Here is a 23,095-nt window from a genome sequence, read left to right as displayed (position 1 = left end):
ACTGGGACTCGAACCCAGATCCCTCAATATCCGGTCGAGTGCTTTAGCCACTTAAGCTACCGAGGCGTCCTCTTAAACTCTGAAATTTTGGGGCTTTTAAAGGAACTAGATGTTATGACGAAATACCGTACATACAATGTCACATGCATTCGTAGTCGTGCGCGAGGCGCCACTGTCCACGAGGTTAAAGCCAACTTTTAAACACGTATGGTGTTTTCCCTTTGACAAATTCCAAAGAAACTGCGGGAGATGCCGCAACAGTAACTTTTAACGGAGTCATCCGCTAATGTGCATTTTAATGCAACAATTTCAGAGCGTAAAAATCATTCGCCTTGACTGGGACTCGAACCCAGATCCCTCAATATCCGGTCGAGTGCTTTAGCCACTTAAGCTACCGAGGCGTCCTCTTAAACTCTGAAATTTTGGGGCTTTTAAAGGAACTAGATGTTATGACGAAATACCGTACATACAATGTCACATGCATTCGTAGTCGTGCGCGAGGCGCCACTGTCCACGAGGTTAAAGCCAACTTTTAAACACGTATGGTGTTTTCCCTTTGACAAATTCCAAAGAAACTGCGGGAGATGCCGCAACAGTAACTTTTAACGGAGTCATCCGCTAATGTGCATTTTAATGCAACAATTTCAGAGCGTAAAAATCATTCGCCTTGACTGGGACTCGAACCCAGATCCCTCAATATCCGGTCGAGTGCTTTAGCCACTTAAGCTACCGAGGCGTCCTCTTAAACTCTGAAATTTTGGGGCTTTTAAAGGAACTAGATGTTATGACGAAATACCGTACATACAATGTCACATGCATTCGTAGTCGTGCGCGAGGCGCCACTGTCCACGAGGTTAAAGCCAACTTTTAAACACGTATGGTGTTTTCCCTTTGACAAATTCCAAAGAAACTGCGGGAGATGCCGCAACAGTAACTTTTAACGGAGTCATCCGCTAATGTGCATTTTAATGCAACAATTTCAGAGCGTAAAAATCATTCGCCTTGACTGGGACTCGAACCCAGATCCCTCAATATCCGGTCGAGTGCTTTAGCCACTTAAGCTACCGAGGCGTCCTCTTAAACTCTGAAATTTTGGGGCTTTTAAAGGAACTAGATGTTATGACGAAATACCGTACATACAATGTCACATGCATTCGTAGTCGTGCGCGAGGCGCCACTGTCCACGAGGTTAAAGCCAACTTTTAAACACGTATGGTGTTTTCCCTTTGACAAATTCCAAAGAAACTGCGGGAGATGCCGCAACAGTAACTTTTAACGGAGTCATCCGCTAATGTGCATTTTAATGCAACAATTTCAGAGCGTAAAAAGCATTCGCCTTGACTGGGACTCGAACCCAGATCCCTCAATATCCGGTCGAGTGCTTTAGCCACTTAAGCTACCGAGGCGTCCTCTTAAACTCTGAAATTTTGGGGCTTTTAAAGGAACTAGATGTTATGACGAAATACCGTACATACAATGTCACATGCATTCGTAGTCGTGCGCGAGGCGCCACTGTCCACGAGGTTAAAGCCAACTTTTAAACACGTATGGTGTTTTCCCTTTGACAAATTCCAAAGAAACTGCGGGAGATGCCGCAACAGTAACTTTTAACGGAGTCATCCGCTAATGTGCATTTTAATGCAACAATTTCAGAGCGTAAAAATCATTCGCCTTGACTGGGACTCGAACCCAGATCCCTCAATATCCGGTCGAGTGCTTTAGCCACTTAAGTGGCTAAAGCACTCGACCGGATATTGAGGGATCTGGGTTCGAGTCCCAGTCAAGGCGAATGATTTTTACGCTCTGAAATTGTTGCATTAAAATGCACATTAGCGGATGACTCCGTTAAAAGTTACTGTTGCGGCATCTCCCGCAGTTTCTTTGGAATTTGTCAAAGGGAAAACACCATACGTGTTTAAAAGTTGGCTTTAACCTCGTGGACAGTGGCGCCTCGCGCACGACTACGAATGCATGTGACATTGTATGTACGGTATTTCGTCATAACATCTAGTTCCTTTAAAAGCCCCAAAATTTCAGAGTTTAAGAGGACGCCTCGGTAGCTTAAGTGGCTAAAGCACTCGACCGGATATTGAGGGATCTGGGTTCGAGTCCCAGTCAAGGCGAATGATTTTTACGCTCTGAAATTGTTGCATTAAAATGCACATTAGCGGATGACTCCGTTAAAAGTTACTGTTGCGGCATCTCCCGCAGTTTCTTTGGAATTTGTCAAAGGGAAAACACCATACGTGTTTAAAAGTTGGCTTTAACCTCGTGGACAGTGGCGCCTCGCGCACGACTACGAATGCATGTGACATTGTATGTACGGTATTTCGTCATAACATCTAGTTCCTTTAAAAGCCCCAAAATTTCAGAGTTTAAGAGGACGCCTCGGTAGCTTAAGTGGCTAAAGCACTCGACCGGATATTGAGGGATCTGGGTTCGAGTCCCAGTCAAGGCGAATGATTTTTACGCTCTGAAATTGTTGCATTAAAATGCACATTAGCGGATGACTCCGTTAAAAGTTACTGTTGCGGCATCTCCCGCAGTTTCTTTGGAATTTGTCAAAGGGAAAACACCATACGTGTTTAAAAGTTGGCTTTAACCTCGTGGACAGTGGCGCCTCGCGCACGACTACGAATGCATGTGACATTGTATGTACGGTATTTCGTCATAACATCTAGTTCCTTTAAAAGCCCCAAAATTTCAGAGTTTAAGAGGACGCCTCGGTAGCTTAAGTGGCTAAAGCACTCGACCGGATATTGAGGGATCTGGGTTCGAGTCCCAGTCAAGGCGAATGATTTTTACGCTCTGAAATTGTTGCATTAAAATGCACATTAGCGGATGACTCCGTTAAAAGTTACTGTTGCGGCATCTCCCGCAGTTTCTTTGGAATTTGTCAAAGGGAAAACACCATACGTGTTTAAAAGTTGGCTTTAACCTCGTGGACAGTGGCGCCTCGCGCACGACTACGAATGCATGTGACATTGTATGTACGGTATTTCGTCATAACATCTAGTTCCTTTAAAAGCCCCAAAATTTCAGAGTTTAAGAGGACGCCTCGGTAGCTTAAGTGGCTAAAGCACTCGACCGGATATTGAGGGATCTGGGTTCGAGTCCCAGTCAAGGCGAATGATTTTTACGCTCTGAAATTGTTGCATTAAAATGCACATTAGCGGATGACTCCGTTAAAAGTTACTGTTGCGGCATCTCCCGCAGTTTCTTTGGAACTTGAGATTATTATTTCTACGGCTCTATCATCTTGAATTCAATGGCAGAGATCAACCATCATCCGCGAACCGGCGGGCGCACTCGATATTATGAGTATGGAAGATCTGCTCCCCGAAAAAACACGGTCTTGGTTAAGCTGACGGTGGCCAGGGACGTCAACAGTAATCGAAACCGGGCTCTGGTACCTAGCCCAGCGCTCCATTCACTGTACTTCCACATCTTCTTCTCCTCATACCCTATATTACATGTTAAAATAATTCATTCTATAGACAACTGTTAAAATTTCTCAAATCGTTGGTAGGAATTTTTCGAGAGAACGTACTCCAAGAATTTGAAATAACCTTAGGAGATCTCATTTGGATAAAACTGAAGTTTTTAATTGGTGATGAAGGACAACAGCGTTTTCCAAAAAGACTTATTGTGGTCTCCATTGTATCACAGAACGAGCAAGAGAGCGAGAATCATGATGAGCTTTCCATTGAGTCGAGAGGGCGACGCCTTGTAGTCGATGTCCTCCACATTTTCTCCCACGCCCCATTCAGATCCTCGCGAGGCTGCCGATGATGTCGCCGATGTCCGTGTTGGCGAGAGCGTCCTCAATGACAACGCGGGCTTCCTTCTCCACCACCGACCGGATCTGGTCCTCGAAGAATTGAAGGGCGACCTTGGACATGGCGTCCACCACGAAGTCGCCCACGGTGCCCAATCCTTCGAACTCTACAGTGGTGTCACTGCGAGAACAGGGAAAGAAAAATAAAGAACCATTACGATTCTGTTGGCTTTACTACGTCGTTCATACAAAGTAAGGATTTATCAACAGTGAGCAAAGATAACAGTGGCATTTTATTCAGAAGGGTGGAGAGGAACAGGATGATAGTTATTACTTAAGATGAGTATATGCTGAGGTAATTTGCGCTAGGGATATGTGAGGAAACCTGGCGTCGGCATTGGGCTACTCAAGACAGGCGATAATAGATCATCGCTTATTATCTCCATATCTATCTTATTGTAGCTTCATATATTATTCATTTAAAGGTAGTGGGTATGTTAATAAGGTCGCGATATATAAGGGAGGACGATATGAAAGCGGGAAGGAGAGGAAGGAATAAGAGTGGGTATTTTTAGACATTATGAAAGAAGAAATTTAATATATTCTATTGTTTCAGGCTTCACTTCGTGGAAGTATTTAATATCCATACTAAAAAGAAAGACTCGTACTTTTCCACAGACTTTAAATTTGTGGCAAAGTACGAGTCTTTCTTAGAAGAAATTTAAGTAAGAAATAGGAAGTCTCCACGATACTAAGAAACAACTAGTCGTTACTGATCCTCCAAAAACCTGTCTTTAAACATATTCAGTACCTTTAACTTTGATGATTTTATTGCAAGTATAGGAAGAACAAAGTGGGGCCCTAATATTCAATTCACTTATCTTACATATTTGTACTTCGTTGGAGACCGACCTTCGAGAGCGTTCGGGAAAGAACGAATGGATATCTCCCTTATCTAATCTTTGTGGTCTGATCTACCTAAATAGAGTGGTATCATAATAATTACTACAGTATCATTGTGAAACTCGTTTGTTCTGAACCTTGCCAAAAGTCTAAGTCTCTATTCAACAGATACAGACGAGATGTACGTAGTAGAAGTTCGTCATTATGAGAAAAACAAATTTGCACTTTTCCACAGATTTATTTGTTACCTACGACGCGTTTCAGTTCATCAAGCCATCTTCTTGCACCTGAAGATGGTTTGATGAACTGAAACGCGTTGTGCGTTTCAAATAAATCTGTGGAAAAGTGCAAATTTGTTTTTTTCATAGTCTCAGCCTCGCTTGTTTTCTTCGCATCTCTAGTGGCTCGCAGCTTAATTCCCCTAAAAGGCCTGCACAAATTAAAAAAAAAATTAATGAGACCTGACGGTAGGGAGATATAATAATTAGAAGGGGAAAGGCAGATGTTCAAATTAATTACGCAGGAAAATTTAACTCCATGGATTATGAAACAAGGGTGCAAATATTGAACATTCAGCTTAAATTTTTAACTAGCGGGACATTTTTGTAACTGGATGGTTTATTGATATCTTGGACGATGCACAGACATCATACAGGATCTACAGACCTTTATGCCTTCACATACATCCTTGTTTACCACGGCACGTACAATAACTGAAAAGTCACATTAAATTTTACTCGTAGGTCAATTCATTTTGACTCGTGGGTCAATTGATTCACTCTCATAAAGTGTACTACAAAGTGTTACGACTGAGAAGAGACTTTTCCGATCAGGATTTAACGATAGGCTTACCACGAAATTCTATTGATATAATCTTTAAGGTTTGGGTTTACATCTACAGAGCTAGAAATACAAATTAAAATACTTTAGCCGATTAACGCATGATAGGGGGAGGGGTAGCAGCCGGACGAAAGGTAGTCCGCGCAGCATCTGTTCTTCAGTGAGGCGACTGCAAATGTGTCCGACCCCAGTGGGGCGGCCATTGAATGGTGGTGTCCAGTTGAAAACACTATTGAGGAAGACAGCGGGAAACAAGCTCCATTGTTTATCCCAAGACATACATATGTACGTCGGATATACGATGAATGGCAGGGACGAAAAATTGAGCAATACTAATTAGCAATATTTATTCCGTATTTACCGTCGCATGGTTTTGAAAGAGGCAGCATAGACCTCAAACAATGGATTTCTTCGAAAGTACGGCGAGAAAAATGTTCTTACACAGTTCAAAGCAGTAGACTAGGAGGGACAAACACAACAATTGTTGGCTACGATGGAAACAGCCTTGGCTACATCAGCTTTTGGCGGGAAATTCGCGTCGGCAAATGTGCTCTGACTGTGTTTGGACGGGCGAGAAAGTAATCGAAATTTTTTTCGCGGGGATGGTCGACATAAGATTTCTGATAGCGAAAAAATTAGAAATGGCTCACGGGGTTGCTTCTAAATGTACTTTTTCTACTCGGTGACCGTCGAAAAAATGATAGAATTGCCATCCGGTGGTCGATCAAATGGATTACTTTTGGTGACTACTGAAATAGACTCACGAGACATGGATGATACTGAAGTCTTGCAGTTCGATTTTCTTCGCCGCAATGTCGACCATGGCGGCGAAGGCAACCTTCACGCCGGTGCTCTTTCCGTCCGCTTCTCCCTTCTTTGACAGTTTCATGAACTTGGCCACGAAGTCGTAATCAATCTGGAATGGATGGAAAACGTTGATTTTCATTCAATTTTTTGAAAGGGTAGTTTCGACTGATTGGATAAAACTGTCAGCATTAGCCTCTTGCTCATTTTATTCACTGTGTGCTGTCCGTACCGACAGGAGGTCAGCGGCTGGAAAAATCAGCTACATGAAAAGAATCATGAACGTATAAGACCATTGTCCTTGATTTCATATTTCACTTGACACTAGGGGTTAAAGGGAACTTGAATTTATCTCAATTTAACTTGTAAATAGAATGGAATAGTAAAATTCTAAAATAAATAAAGATAAGGCGATTCCTTTTAAAATGTTAAGTGACATACTAGGGTAACCATTGCATAGTCAAATGTATTAACGTTTTATGTAAAGACTGACTGACCTGTTGTGGAGAAAAGAGATCTAGTAAGGGCTAAGATGATAAGTTTTGTATTGTAGTTTTTGACGTTCTGGTAGCATAATGCTAATCAATGACAAATATTGAATATAAAAACATTTTGAAATACGTGCTGTGGGCCCTAAGGAAATTCTGTGTCGTTTTATCTAGGGATTGAGAAGTTCAGTTTATTTCAAATAGTGTACATTCGATAGTGTATATTTCAAAAACAACCCTGACCCGCTGGGTCTATCGCTTGAAATGACATAAGCCGAAAGGTGGCCGAAAAATTAATATTAAGTACATTTTTCTAGTATACGAGGTTTAGGTTTTATCGTAACAGGTTTAGGATGGTGGAAATTGATAGACATCTCATTGGTGGGCAAATGAAATTGAGCTGAATGTTTTATAGGATTATTTTTTTTGGTCACATTTTTAAGCATTAATCCGGCGTATCAAGTATCATCTGATCATCAAATATCAACATTAGTCATGTTATCATGCAAAAAATGATTGAATGACTGATCACTGACACATGTGATCGGCATGTAGAAAAATCCCCGTTGTAAAAAGGTTTACCAAACTAGGTTGAGTCCATTTGAAACAGGTAGAAGCGTAAATAACCCAAGTGAATATACATTAATGAATGGTTAGAACTTTCTGGGTGGAAAAGAGAGTTCCGGGCTTTCGCGGGAGTATTTTTAATTGGGCTAGGCGAGTCTGACGTCACCTTTATGTCTTCATTTTGGTGTCAATGATTGCCAGTTTGGTGGCAATGATTGCCAGTATTGCAAAAACCTTGCCAGCATTTCCTAGGTAGAATTTGGTGGAATTTGTCAGCAAGCAGCTTGAATCACTCCTATGCTGACCAACTTTTACTGTTGGACAGGATAACCATTGTGAAAGGACAATAATTCGAACGAGGCAATGGAATCAGATTTGGAAGCCACGCCAGAACTCACCACCAAGTCCTTGAAAGCCATCTCGGCTTTAATGACCATCTTCTCGTCCTGGTACTCAACGGTGACGTCGCCGCTTCGGTAAATGGTGCTCAGGTCTTGAAGCCAGCCGTGGGACATGTCCAACTCTCCATGCCATTCGATCCCGATGAGATCCTGCAAGTTATTCGTCAATATATTGCGTCGAAATGATCAAGAAATAACGTGTGAGTGATCTTTTTATGTGTTCTTATATTGTTTGTTGCTGTCCAAGTTTGTTATTCAACACTTCCGTGTTACTTCGACGAAATCATATATATATATATATATATATATATATATATATATATATATATATATATATATATATATATATATATATATATAAATAATTCTTAGCTTTCGTTTTTATCGATACTTATTAACCTTTTATCTTAATATGATGATCAAAGTAATCATTTCTTTCAAATGTTATTTTATATTTATATACTTAATTATTCTTATTATTATTTATTATTATTGTTGGTCTTTTATTTCATAAATTTCCTCGCTCCAAATGTGATTTCTTTTTCAGTAAATTAATTCTGTAACGTGTTTTAGATATAATTTCTAATTTTTCTTTGTCTTGTCATGATACGAGTATATATCACCCTTTCCCTGTTATTAGATATCCGTACATTTGTCATATCTCATTAAGTTTTGCGGATTTTTTTCCTACCCCCGCTTCCGGTCTGGGTGTTTTCCCGCATTGGGTTTTTCATCAAGAATATCAGTTCAAAATCCATACGCTTTTCACAAATTTAAGTATCTTTTCATACTCTACCCAGTTTATTTACCCAAATATTGCATTTATTTTTGCTATTTTTTAATTAAATGTTGTATATTTATTTCTTATTTTCCTATAATCACTGTAAATATTTCTACACTCCTTGCTGTACTGATTGCTTGCGTATTTATGCATGTAATCGACGAGGAGGTAAGGCGGAAGTAGAGAATATCTTGTCTCAACCTCGCCCCAGTAAAGAAGTTTTATTATTATTATTAAAATCGATAGAAGAGAATTAATGACTGGTACATCAGGTAAATATTTGAATAAAATTTCAGTAAATAATTCAATGAGGAGCATAGCCCTTTGTATATGAGCAATGTCCAAGTTCGCCGGTTCTGCTTTTATCTCTACTATTATTATTCTATCCGTTGCTTGTTCTATTGTTCTAAGTTGACTAAGCTTCTTCCTACCTCTTCATTTAATACTATAGCAACTCCTCGTTGGCTCTCGTCCCGGCCGCTGTTTATTATTCTATAACTATCACTCCAGAAATCCCCGCTATCCTTCCATCTCACCTCGCATAGACCTTAAATATCTATATTTCCTCTCTCCATCTCTCGCTTAATATTCTCTAATTTTCCTGTCCTGTTTATATATATATATAATATAAAACCATAAACACAGTAATCAACCCGAAGGTCGGTTTAGTAGGTGATGGTAGAGTTCACCCAGTACTAAGCCCTATACGGCGTGTGAAAATTCACATATCAGGGTAGGGCGGCCAGTTCATTTCCCTGTGCCGGTTATGGTTTCCCAGGAAGATCTTGTTACCGAAAAATCACATAGCTTAGCTCCTCAAATAATTGACAAAATAAAATCGTGAAACCGCGTTTTTTGAAACCTTGGAGGAGCGGCGCGGTCAATTTAATTGCATTACTTTTGGTACGCACACTATACAGCAAAATTTTCAAACTGCCCGCCCGCCCAAAATACGCTAACCTTATCAACACCCACTACCCACTGGACTACCGCGACCTACATATATATAATACATAAAAATTAATTAAGTATATATTTTCAATATCTCACATATCTAATATTATTTAAATATATATTTTTAATAGGACACACAAAATAAATAAATAAATAAATAAATATATATATATATATATATATATATATATATATATATATATATATATATATATATATTTGCATGCATATATAGATATATATACGTGAGACCTGGTATTTTGAGGTATGAGGAAGGGCGTTGATTTAAGGCTTTTGAGGTGTTGGTGTCGCGGAGAACGGACAGAATACACGTAAGTTGGACAGAGAGAGGAAGACAAATGCTTGAGGTTTTAAATAGGGTGGATGAGGAGAGGAAGTTGCTATTGGGGTAATCTGAGAAAGGCAGGGGAATTGGATGGAGGAAGCATTTAGAGTTAGAATGTTGAGATACGTGAAAGTAGGAAAACGTTGTGTAAGCTGGGCAGAGGGAAGAGAATTGGGCATTTTAGTCAGCATGAAGGTTGGCAGGATTTTGAAGAGTGGATGAAGAGAGAAATAATCCAGGGAAAATGAAAGGAAGTTCATGTAACGTAAGTTGGAAGTTGATATGTAATGTAGTATTGGTTATGGACAGAAATCAGGCAGAAATCTTCTTGTAATAAATTAGAAACTTTGAATGAATGGACCTTAAAAAAAATATGTTCTTATGTCAACAAATTTCTTTTGTTGAGTTCTACGTACGTACCTTGAATGAAAATGGTTGGGAGATATCTGGTAGTTCCATAGGTTCGTATCCATGATCCATCATGAATTGGGCAGCGTTTTTCAGCATGCGATCGACATAATCGTTCATGTTTGCCTTTACCATTTTTTCGTAAATCCTATGTAATGTGTCATGTGAAATGACAAACAAAAACAAGAAAGGGTTAGCAGAAGCTTAGTTAGTTTCTTTTAACCCCCACCGTACTTAAAACTGCACGAGTATTCCATTTAATGTCAAGGAAGAGAAATGTTATTTGCAGAAGAGCATTATAATTAAAAGAAGAATGTGCGTGGGAATTAAGACGGCTCTTTTTGGTCATAGGGATTGATTTTCAGGAATTAAAACAGTACCCTCATCAGTCAGATAACTACAGTAATAATATGAACGAGTGACATTTATCACAGTTAATCATTTTTCAGGAATTGGGAACATGTCTAAAATATGTTCCTATTATATGAGTAGTGAATGCGATTCGAAATTTTCCCTCAAAATAAAATATACAAGTCAAAATTATTGATGCAAACCACAAAGGTAATATCTTTTGAAATGTGGCCAAGAAACTTGCTAAATTCACGTGACCCGAAACTCCTTGCGTCACGGTACGTCATTGTCAAGCTGAATTCACCTTTATCTTAACAATGGATCTGTGACGTAGAAATCGAAAGGAAAAATGAAAAATGATTGAACAATTACAGTATCCATCCAATCACCAACAGTCGATGTTTTCTCGAAGGTTTGACGCAACCGCACGGTATTTTATCGTTTATGATTTTAACTCTTACTAAAATGCACTTGAAATATTTGACGTTCGCATTTTACAACTCTTTATACGATACTTTACTAGATCAAAACACTCAAAGTATGCGTTTCTATGCGTTATTTTTATATTAATATCCATAATTTTTTAGGATTATTTCAATCTTCGAAACCTAAATAAAACCTTTCATGGAATTGAAATCGAAGTTCTCGTGTAAATGAGCTCCAGAATGGACGCTGTCTCTCACCACGATCCTTGTCACGCTTTTATCGTCCTGATTTCGATCGGGATCTCGATTTAGGCGAATGATTTTTACCCTTTGAAATTGTTACTTTGCAATGCGCATTAGTGGGTGACTCCGCTAAAAAATACAGTTGCTGTATCTCTCGCAGTTTCTTTCAATTTGTCAATGTGAACCCTAGTATTTTAAATTTGGCTTAAACTCACGGACTGTGGCTCAACGCGCACGATTATGAACACCTGTGACAAATGCATGTACGGTATTTCGTCATGGCATCTTGTTCCTTGAAAGCCCCCAAAATTACGGCTTTTAAAGAGGACGCCCGTGTATTTTAACTGGCTAAAACACTCTGCCGTACATTGAGGGATATGGGTTCGTATCTCGGTCAATGTGAATAATTTTTACGCTTTGAAATTGTTCCACTGTCTAGACACTTACTTGAGTTGGAGGCCAGTCTCGATGCGAGGATTGAAACGTCGGGCCAGCAGAGCCATTGATGTCTTCTCATCTATGCTCAAAAAGATAAAAAGAAGTAAGCGGAATAGCTAATTTTTACTTATTTAACACATGCCAGTAAGTTACAAATTGAAATTTATGATTTTGCTTCGTTTTAACTTTGAAATTATTACAATGAAAAGAAATGTATTTTCTCACCGAAATTCCTGGACCTTCCCTGGCAGGCAACCACCACAAGGCCGAAAAGGGCTAGAGCACAGACAAGCTTCATTTTGGTTCGTAGTTAGAGTCTAGAAGGACCAGCTGGAATAGATAAATGGTGAAAAACGATATATGAAGTATTTTAATGACGGAGTTTTTTTGTGCACTACAGGGATCGATTCCATCTCTAGATACCGAGGGGAATCTAGGATTCTTGTCCAAGGTACTATTGCCTCGGTACCGGCAGAGGTACCTTTGCCAAGTTTCCCCACTCTAGGTAGCACTGGCTATCCTACAATTTCAATGGTTTCCGCCATTATCACAAAAAATACTGTCTGTTAGTATTTAGTCAATATACGACTCGTATATGTCATTAACAACATCCTTTGGAACTTAAGGCTCTTCCAACCCTCCCGAAGAAAATGTATGCTGCCCTTGCCGATTACTAACTCACACCGAAGTGAATGGTTACCGATTTTTATGTATATTTTTCAACAAGGGTTGGTATCAGTACCTACGTGCCGATTATTACCTGGGAATCTTGCCTAGGAGCAAAAACCGAGGTGCCGGTACCTAGAATTAGCGTATTGCCATATTTTCTGGAAACAAGGGGACAGTTACCTTGGATTCATGCCCTGCACTGCAAGAACCAAGTAATATGTGCCTAGTTTTCTTACTTTAGGTACATACCAGCACCTGATGCACATAGACTTTGAGTTGTTACGGCCATTTTGTCCTTTTAACAGGTATTTTTTCTTTCTAAATATTCATCTAAATGGGTCAATTTTTGGATTACTAAAATCAATCCGATATATGAAAGAGTTGTAATCAATTTTATTAAATAATTATATATTTTACAAAGTTTAGCAATACCCATCATAATGTTGATGATATACTTATAAAGTCGCAATACCCAAAGAAGTGTACACTGCCATTTTTGCCCATTTTTTTCTCACCAGGGGAGAAATATAGTCGAGAAGTTAAATAGGCAAGTTATTAAGAAAATCACAGTTAACGACAAGCCGGAGTTTAAAAGAGAATCGGAAACCCACAGCTAAAGCACCACACAAAGAGAAGTTACATATTAAAGGGTACGGATTAGTGTCAATACAGTAGAGCAGGAAAAGCAGTTCATGTATTTAGGCAGTGATTTAGAGTAAAAAAGGAAATAATTGTGGCTATATGAGGAGAAGAATTGAGTTAGCGAAATAAGCGAAGGAAAGTTCAGTAAATACTTTAACATGGAGGGCCGAGCTGTATGTATGTGAGACCTAGTCTCTGAGGTCACAAGAGAAGAGAACGAACGCAGATTTGAGGAATTTGAGATGTGGTCGTGTCTAAGAATGAAGAAAATAAGTTGGACAGAGAAAGGAAATGTAGGAATTCGTACTCTGCGACAGAAGGGAAATATGGTTGATCAAGCGGGTTCAAGTAAAGAAGAGAATTAAGCTTTTTATAACCAAAAAGTTACTAAGGAATAAAGAAGGAGCTAATGAAGGGGAAACAAAGGAATATTTGTTTGGAGAAATAAGTAGATAATGGTCGTTATGGATCCTCCAAAACCAGCCTTTACTTGGTAGAATACGTTGACGGTATGATACCATTACAAATGATAGAAAATGTCAAAACAAGGACTTCAGTGCTTACATTTACTAATCAAAGCATTTATTCCTTGAATCTGTATGGCTATACACATTTTACATGCTCAGGGTCCTGATTCTCTTATTAAAGTAATGAAATCACCATAATTAGACGCGCCGCGATGCTTGCAAAATCGTACGTAATAATGCACCTTTTAAAACAGCTCAAAACGACCGTTTTCCTTTCGTCTGTCAATCTAATTGTAATCAATTTAAAATTTTGATCATATTAATTAATGAATAATTCAGTCAAAAACCTGAGGAATGGATTCCCTTCTTTAATATGTATCATTTCCGAGTACCTGATATTTCCGTCGACTCCAATATAACCTCTTCTTCTTCCGTCATTGTATATTCCTCGCAACCTTAAAAATATCATATTCTGGATATGTTTTCTTGTGGCCACTTTTTTCTCAAGTTCTTGTTACTGATCTTCTTCTAGATTTTACTATTTGCATTGGCTCTTTGGATTAGTTTGTGTTTCTATTGACACATCAATTTGTTGATTTATTCATGAAAAGTAAATTTTTCCCAATTCCCCAGTTTTTGGTGCCCTATTTACATGTGGATATAGTCCGAATACCTTGATCCGCCAATCATTACCTCATTACCTTAATTTTTTTCTGTTGACATTAATATGTTAATCTAATTAATTTAGGTTCCTCGTCATATCATTCTTTATTTTTTTAATCTGCCAACTTTGCAAGGTCTTAAGTAAAGCGTGGGCAAGCTACTTGTACTTATTTTCACTTTAATACCAATCTAATGATTTCGCTTTCAACTAATTGGAGGCCATGGGTGACGGTGCGTTCTTGAAGTACTTTTTTCTTTGCTTTTTCATTCACTTTTTTTTACTCTTACATAAAAGTGCACTCGTATTGAATCACTGCCAACTTTTCTCCACACGGTTTACAGATTCCAGTCCTTTTGTCGTAGTTAATTTTGTTCTCTTAGGGTCGTCGGTCGTTCTTTGGCAGTTTTCTCGGAGGTTTAGGCCCTCGCGGGCCCTCTTACCCCAGATTCAAACATTGGGATCTCTTTTTCTCATCCTGGTTTTTCATTTCGGTGCGCTAGCGATTTTTCTGACCATGCATTCTTCACATTTTTTCCCTAATCTTCACAATCGGCCATTCGTCTCCCTGTTATAGGGGAACATCATTGACGAAGTGATTTCCTCACGCATAATTGGAAAGAATAGAAAATTGAAAAGATGTTAACGATTTTTGGATCCTCAGATAGCATCTAAGAATGAGAAAAAATGCTTAAAAATTATTTAGTATATGTATTGTAAATAAATAAATTATATGACGACTGTCAAGGCAGAGGAAACAAGTACTCCATTCTGAGACACCTTTAGTGTTCTCCGTTTTCATAAAACACTCAATGCATCCCAAGAATTTTTATTTATAATCACAATCATTTATACTACTCGTTAAAACTTTCACGCATTAGTAAATTTTTAATCTGAGTAATATTTGCATAGTTTAATTGAAGGAAGTTACATGCATTACTTAAGGTTTTCCATAGTAGAAAGGAATACGATTCCTTGCATTTTTGAGGCACAAATTTAAAATTACAAGTGACGAAAATTGTATATTTTCTATTTCATATATTTAAGAGGGCAAGTCATCGTCAAATTGATCTTTATTGTGCTGAAATTTTGTTTTTTACCCATTTTTCCGTGTTTACAACGGCTTTCCACGTGTCTTCCTGTGACTAAATTTCTAAGGCCCCCATGGATGTTTCACAATTTCGGGTTATTATCAAGATCTCTTCTCAGGGATTCTTGTATTGGGCATTCTCTCAACATTTGACATACTATTTCCCTGATTACACATCTTACGCAATGCATTTCGTTGATCAGCTGAAAGTATTTCAGTTTAAAATTTGTTGTCTCAGGCGTAACTTTATGGAATTTGCATGACATATTGAAATGAAATTAAATAATTTACTTTGTAATTTCACACACTTTATTTTAAAAAAAACCCGATCCAGGTTTCGACGCTCAACGTTGAAACCTGGGTCGTGTTTTTTTTCAAATAAAGTGAGTGGAATTGCAAAGTAAATTATTTAATTTCATTTCAATATTTCAGTTTAGTTTTAAATTTCCGAAGCCCTCATAGAATTGTACCGCGAAGTTGAGCTTCCGCTAATCCTGCATAATTACTATTCCCTTCTAACTGTAATAACTGCTTCCTTCGATTGATAAATGCAGCAAAGGATTCTATTTTTCTCTATGAATACTATTGGTTTCTTGCCTTCCTACTTATGGTTATCCTGAGAAGATCGTGAATTGACTCTTACGTATCACGAAGAGGTTTCCAATTATATTCCCTACATTTTTTTAATTTATCGATTCCTTCGTTAAGTCTAACTGCCGTCTTACACTCCAAGCCCACCCCTTTCCTTCCTATGATTCCTCTTCTTGCCTCTAACATTCTCCCTTCAATCACGGGCGCCTCAGTATCCCACCACCTTTTAAGAATTTCCTACACACACTGTCATTTTCGGATATCCTTTCGTTTCCTTTATCGTCCACCCTCATTAGGTGGATAAAAACTGTTAAGATGCTCGTTTATGTATGGGTGATTTCAATAAAAAATTTTCTGGTACGCTCACTATTTTATTCTTGGGCATTGGACATGCGAAATATTCTGCAAATTCATCCATTCCGCTTTCGCAAACGATATTAATGAATTTTAAGGTATTGAAAATTAAAGATGATGTTCTAGGTGTGGTGGGGGAGGAAATATGTCTGTTGAGAGAATTCGAAGAAGGCAGGAAAACTAAGGAGAGAATTCTGGGAAAAGAAAGATGAGGGAGGAAATAAAATAGACATTTTGGATGGACTTGAGGTAGGTAGAGAATGAGCTGAGCTAAAGAATGAGTTCTTTTAATACATATGTAAGTATGGAATCTAAGAATATTTTGTGCCATGTTAGTTAGGGCTTAAGAAATACGATAATGTGTAGTACGAGGACCATCAAAAACCTAAGCCGGTAGAATACTACTAAGCGGGTACGTACGCGTTCACAGTTCATAAGGATCTATTCACCCGTTGCCTAGATACCCACTGCCTGATTATAGGAGAAATATAGACCACAATACCCTGTTGCCAAGTTTCACGACGCTCAAGGTGTTGCTTCCCATGCTCTGCACATCTGTTGGTATATCTTGTCCCGCTAATCCCTTTCACCTTCAGTCCGATGCCCGATTTGAATACTAATCTTTAGGAGATTCTGTAATCAGCTTACCAAGACACGCACTTGAGATAACACCGGTGATATTGATTTTTTGTATTTGCTGGAATTCTTTGGAGTGTTTTTCTTCTCAAAAAAGCGATAAGATAAAAAATAAGTCCTTATCTTTCTGTTGTACTTAAGAGAATCTACACCTTATCTTAAAAGAAAAACTGCCACTTCACTGTCGCATTGTTATGCGGAGATAAATCTCTCATAAAGCTGAGTGATAGCTGAAAGACTCCGTCAGTTGAAATTGGTTAAAGATGCTGGTTCGCTTCGAATTTTAAGTGATTTTTAATTTATTTTCGGATTGAACAAGTCATTCACGCCATTAGGAAAAAATGGGAAAATTTGGTGGCATGCTCAGGCAAGGATTGAGAGAAACCCGGTGTTTGCATTAGGCTAACCTATGAAAGGAAGGCACAAAGAGGTGGCAACATTTAGCTTCTCATCCGATGAATAGGGTACCCCACTGCCTGAAAAATTCCTGCCACCGCAGCATATTATCGAAATATTTAAGGAAATTGAATTGGCTTGTTTCCTTCTTTCTATTAGAGTTACTACTGGTAGAGGCAAAAAATAAATATATGAAAATACGAATTACTTTTTCATGTATTGCCCCAGGCTACGCAGCTATTCAGGACGTACGTAGATCGACGCCTGGTATACTGCTTACACTTGATACTTGCTAGCCATTTGTTCATATCCCATTAAAATTAAAAGCGCACGGGTCATTGTCGTACTCTGTTTCCTCAGAAGTTTTTCAGCGCCGTGAGAATCGCTTGTGACGCGGCAACGCAACGCAAAAGATTTTGCTTGGAAAGGTAGCCTCGCGACGGGATGGTCATTTTTCATTGGACAGTGACTTTTTGGGATTTTCACCTTCCTGTTTCGCAGTCAAATGTCATCAAGTCATTGAGCAAAAAAAATTTGCCGAATATCATTTCCCATGCCCGTCAACCGAAATCCGATCAATATTGTAATATAGTGGAGTGAACGACTCCATTCCGATTCTCCCCGAGCCGTTCTGTTCAATTTTATCCAGCAACATTGAAGGCATTTTCTCATCATAGCGTAGGCTAAAAGGAAATACGGTAGGTCCTTATTGTCATGGGTTATTATCAGAGGATTTGAATTTTGCAGTACTCCATACTACATCATGTTCTCCTGTAATCTGCTCATTCCTTCATAGCTCCTTACGCCGACCTGCTTCTCGTGGTCCATCCGAGGCCTTCTCCTGTAACTCTTCCCCTCCACGCTTCCTTAGAATATTGTCTTAAAATAAACTATCGTTCCTCAATGGTTCGTCCAACTAATATCCTTCTTTTTCTTGGCAATGTCCCCGATTATCTTTTTTCTTACCCTCTCTTCGAAGTAGTTCTTCGTTTGTTACTCCTGTCTATGGATTTTCTTTTTGGAATTCTTCCGCAATTTTACATTTCCACGGCCTCCGATATTCATCTCCCCGCTGTTCCTTTCGTTCTCAATTCTTTGAAAAGTATACTCCGTACTCTCCCTAAGTAAAAAAGTATACTCCGTATCCCTTTTTTTGGTAGTATTTGCCATAAAAAGCTGCTTCTTCAGATAGATAAGCCTTCTTCGATTCCTGTTCTGTTTGCTATATACCCATTCCGTTTCTTCTATCACTAGTGAAAAATACACGTAGCACGAACACGTTTGTTCTATCGCGTCCCTATTAAGTCTAACGTGGAGATCACCTTTCCTTACTTAGACGGCAAATCTTTGTTTTCATCTTACTTATCTTGAGGTTATACTATTTTGTCCACTTCACAATCATGACTAATATCCCTATTAGGTCATATGTATTTTCTGAAAGTTAAATATTAAAATAGAAATTCATAAATTAGGGCAAGTGAAACATTAGTAGTAGCAAAGACGTTGAGTAAAGATGTTTAAGAAAGTGATGTGGTATGGAGCTTGTTTCTGTGCGTAGCGGAAATTTGGTCACTGAAGTAAGACGATAGGCGTAGGTTGAAGGCTTTTGAGATGTAGGCGTTGGGGAGGATGGAAAAGATGAAATGGACAGAAAGTAAAACGTGCGAGGAAATGTCCAGTGGACATGGTGGGGGAGGAGAGAGGATTACTGGGAGACATCCAAAGGAGGCAGAAAAGATGGACGCGGAACATTTTGACTGGCAATGGGATTCTGAAGACTGACAGAGGGGATAACATTAGGCAAGTGGGAAAGGAATAGAATAGGCATAATTATCCTTTCCTTGTATTCGCGCCTATATGAAGGTAAAGTATTTTGCTATTTTCGGATGACATAGCAATACTTGAAGAGATGAAATAAGATCAGACAAATTTCTTTGAAGTCCTGATAGGGTCTTGTGGGGATGTTAAAGGAAAATAGTTGTCGTAATAGTCAGGCAATAGTAAGGATGCAGTAGTTTTAATTGCAGTTTATATTCAAAATTATTCATTAAATTTGCTTAGTTTTGGCGTAGGTGACTTGGACGAGTTGGTTTTTCTACTCTGCGTAACCAATGTTTGGAAGTGACAGCAGCACTTACCTTAAACCTTTTAAGTTAATTCTGCAACTAAGGAGCCTTGGACTGGAATTTCCCTCCGCGGATGTTCCCTGGTTGACCCTCAGACTTCAAGAGCGAGAGTGAAATGTCGTGATTCGTCTTTTATATGCTCTTACGTTATCCATCCTATTAAATTGCACCACATGGTCGATATTGAATTGAAAACAGCGCTTTGATGCAACTGCTTTTAAGTGTCATGTTTCAATTTGTTGTTCCGGTGATGGGGGAGGGGTGATAAAATCGCAGTGTTTTTAACCGATATCCTAGGAGTTATTAATGATATTGAGACCTGATTAGATCTAATTACTGCGATAGAAATCTCAAGAGTCGTGGATGGTTTCATTTTATTTTTTTTAATAAAAGGTTTTCTCGACATAAATATTGATTCCAGTTGAAATATTGCCAAATGTTTAGACATATTTGGCCGAAGTTGAGTTTTTCATTTTCCCTCAATTTAATCGTCAAACACACTCAATGGAAATGACGACTTAAATATTTCATGAACAAAGCCATTTTTCGAGAAAATGTCAGACGTTTTTGTGATGAATATTTACATGTTTATTATGATAAAATACTCTGTAATTATCCACACTGCATAGATTTATCCCTTCAATGTTTCGGGGCTGTGCCATTATCAAAAAACCATCATAATGATCAGAATGCCGAAACTATGGTTGATTTAAATGTGAAAATGTTCCGAGTAATTCATATTTACAGTGATTAACCAACCTTTTTTTGTTTATTTTTCACCAAAAATCAATTTCCGACAAGAAGTGATAAGAGATATAATGCGGTAGCGTAGTGCCAAACGAACTATCATTCGCCATCACTCTACATGTGAATTCCCTCATCTTCGCCATCAAGATAAAGAATTTTTTAACAATCATCTCGCGGCTTGAAAGGAGAGTGGTGATCGGTCACAAGTGCCACGCAATCCAATAACGGTGGATATACCGGCTGATTTTTAGTGTATTCTTGGTTCTTTTCATGTTTATGCAAAACGCTTCTTTTCATCAATTGACAAATACACGAGGATTATTTCAGTTAGGTCCATTTGGTCATAAAAAATATAGTCGTTCGAAAACGTTTTTAATGACGATTTTAGTTTTCTGAAAACCTACATCCGTTTTTTTTCATCGTTTGCCTTCTGGGAATCGAACCAGTTGACAGCGGCACTCTTAAATTCCGTTGTCCACCAAGTATTCAAGTGCACGAAGAGGATATATGTATTTACCAGGTGCAAGATCAAGTCGTCTCCATCTTGTCAATAGCAGCCCAAAAACGCTCGTCCACTCAACGATTTTTTGCTAGTATTTTGACCAAAATGTATTTTTGCTTCCCACCTTACACAAAATATTTATTTATTTATTTATTCAGTATTAGTCCAAAAACAGCACATTTTGGCCTTTACATCGAACTATTAACAACGATAACAATGATCACATTCACAAACACCCAAGCCCTAGGTGGAGGAAGTTTCACCCAGGCGGGAATCGAACCCGCGACCCTTGGAATGGCAGACGAGGACGTTACCCCGCCGCCACCGGGGTCGGCTAAATTTGTGATATCCGAGCTTTCCGTGACAGTTGTGTAAATAATGATGCGTCCAAAAAGAGGAAATTAATGAGCCAGAGCGCTTATCGTAAATCGTCCATCGTATTGGAGTTCTTGCTATACTGTCGAACGTCATTGGGCCTGCCACTCCGCTCTTCACCATACACATTTGTGCAGCTATTTTTGAAGGCTCGTCACCATTGTATAATATTTCTTTCGCTCATCACTGTACAGGTAACTGTAGGTCCATAAACTAGGCACAACTCCCAATGACTTTGGGCAGCTGGTGATTTTATCCACACAAAAATCAAGTCACAGAACGTACATCGCAGTCGGTGGGAGGAACGATTTTCCCTAACATAGTTATCTGTATTCACCGACAAGCAAACGACTACTGCATCAAAACAATAACTTCAATGACTTTGGGAACAATCAATAGATGGCGTTGCATGCGTACAACTTTCTACTTACCCGCCAATATTTAAATATAAGAAAACAGCCATTACTTTTCGAATATGCCTCGTATTGCGTCCTCCCCAGTCTTGAAGAAATAACAAATGATTAACCTAATCTATATTTAGGTTAGTTATCAGTTATTATTCGACGCCGGGTTTCTCTCCACCCTTCATCCTTTCCTGTCCATCCCCTATGGCGCAAATGACCTTAGCTGTCGGTCGCCTCCCCTAAAAACTACCACTACTTATTAGTGGCGTTCTATCATTTAACGAAGATTTTTGATGAGCCCACAGGCCAACGCTACATTTTTAAGACTCGTCTAAATAAGACACAATCTCGCATAGCCGTAAGCAATTCTTCAATTCCCATAATTCCTTCCTTTTATGGCATTTCATTCTCAATAAAATTGTTGTAAATCCATGTTTCCTGCATCCTTTTGATTCCTCCTTCTAGTAACCCCCTGTACTAGTAACCCCTGTAGCCCTTACTGTAACTAGTAACCCCTGGTCTTTTTATCTTTCGTTTCTCTTACCTTCTTCTTGTACCTAACAATAGTAAACTTTACGTGCAAAATAAAATTAATTATTTAAAATCATTTAAAGATTTATTAATACCACCCGGGAAAAACGAGCCTGAAACCGTTTCCTCAGTTGATGGTAAATTTATTTCATGCAGCACCTATAATTAAAAACAAACTGTCTGTAATCGCCGCCGGTGAGCACTTTCTAGAACCTGCTTTGAATTCGCAATGGCTATACTAATCCTTCTGCGTGATCTCTCGCTGTATAGTCGTAACAAGGCCTAAATTTTATGCAATGGGTGATTTAAACCTGGCGAAATTTTTCAAGACATTGAAATCGATAGCTTTTCCAACATTTAAATTTTAATTTTAAAGCCGACATTTCCCCAACCTATTATATTCTACGCAATCACTTTAAGCCCGGAAAGGTGACAGACACTAAATACTTCCCCAGGTAACCGACAATTTGTTAGTTAGATAGATAGATAGAGGTCTTTATTTGGGCGAAATTGAGACCTTATGGTCCCTTCTTCCATTTAACAGAATTTGTTAGCTCGCTGGAAGGAATCGTCATCCTATTGGTTCATGACGCGAATCAAGGAATTTCCTGATTGATAGAAATTATCTTGTTCAGTTAACATCTTTAAATTATGGAAGTGGATTTTCATGAATTTCCTTCAGCTAATAATAGAGCCCTCGGCTTGCCGCCTACGGCTTAATTCTTCGGCACTCGTCTTCTCGATTGTGACTGGATGAATTTTCTTTTCATTTAACTCAATTTGGGAAAATAATCCATTTTTTTAATTTATCTCGGGTGGAAATATTCACGGGTTAAGCTTATTCCAATTCAAAGGTCGTTCGGCTTCAAGATAAAGCACCAATGCTACTACAAATGATTCTTTAAGTAAAATATTATCTAAAGAGGTAGATGAGCACCTGCTTGTCTTGCCTCACGAAGCCACACGTGTAGAGCAAACTTTGGTCGTGTGAAATCCTCTCGGATCTTCCTCGGTGTTAGTGTCTCCATTGCTCCCGACGTTTCGATAATCGACTCAGTAATCATCCTCGGGGATTCTGAATGCTTTGGTCGCGCCATTAAATGTCATTGCACCATCGATTTTTAGCCAGAAGGAAATCGAAATATTTAATAGCGCCGTTTTGTCATTAACACACCTT

The 23,095-nt window shown here is 38.7% G+C and overlaps 1 protein-coding gene across 1 annotated transcript; it reads right to left on the bottom strand.

Moving 5' to 3' along the window:
* Positions 1–3,580: 3,580 nt before the first annotated feature.
* On the bottom strand, positions 3,581–19,469 carry LOC139700812 (uncharacterized). Its single transcript, XM_071599236.1, has 7 exons — positions 19,372–19,469; positions 11,953–12,057; positions 11,737–11,806; positions 10,283–10,418; positions 7,779–7,931; positions 6,286–6,437; positions 3,581–3,959 (listed from the first exon to the last, which is right to left on the bottom strand). Exons 2-7 carry the CDS (start codon positions 12,023–12,025, stop codon positions 3,767–3,769), a joined length of 777 nt encoding a protein of 258 aa, XP_071455337.1. The 5' UTR covers positions 12,026–12,057; positions 19,372–19,469; the 3' UTR covers positions 3,581–3,766.
* Between the last annotated feature and the right edge of the window lie 3,626 nt (positions 19,470–23,095).

Source organism: Hetaerina americana, unplaced genomic scaffold, assembly GCF_022747635.1.
Source record: "Hetaerina americana unplaced genomic scaffold, ioHetAmer1.1.p SCAF_11, whole genome shotgun sequence".
Classification (NCBI taxonomy): domain Eukaryota; kingdom Metazoa; phylum Arthropoda; class Insecta; order Odonata; family Calopterygidae; genus Hetaerina; species Hetaerina americana.
The sequence above is the reverse complement of the archived record's forward strand: the minus strand, read 5'-3'. Positions and strand labels throughout refer to the sequence as shown.

Bases quoted from the DNA above. Each gene is read 5' to 3' on its own strand.
- LOC139700812 (XM_071599236.1), bottom strand. From the start codon at position 12,025: ATGAAGCTTGTCTGTGCTCTAGCCCTTTTCGGCCTTGTGGTGGTTGCC. The intron at 11,807-11,952 runs GTGAGAAAATAC...TTTTGAGCATAG, and splicing joins GGGAAGGTCCAGGAATTTCG to ATGAGAAGACATCAATGGCT. The intron at 10,419-11,736 runs GTAAGTGTCTAG...CACATTACATAG, and splicing joins GAGACTGGCCTCCAACTCAA to GATTTACGAAAAAATGGTAA.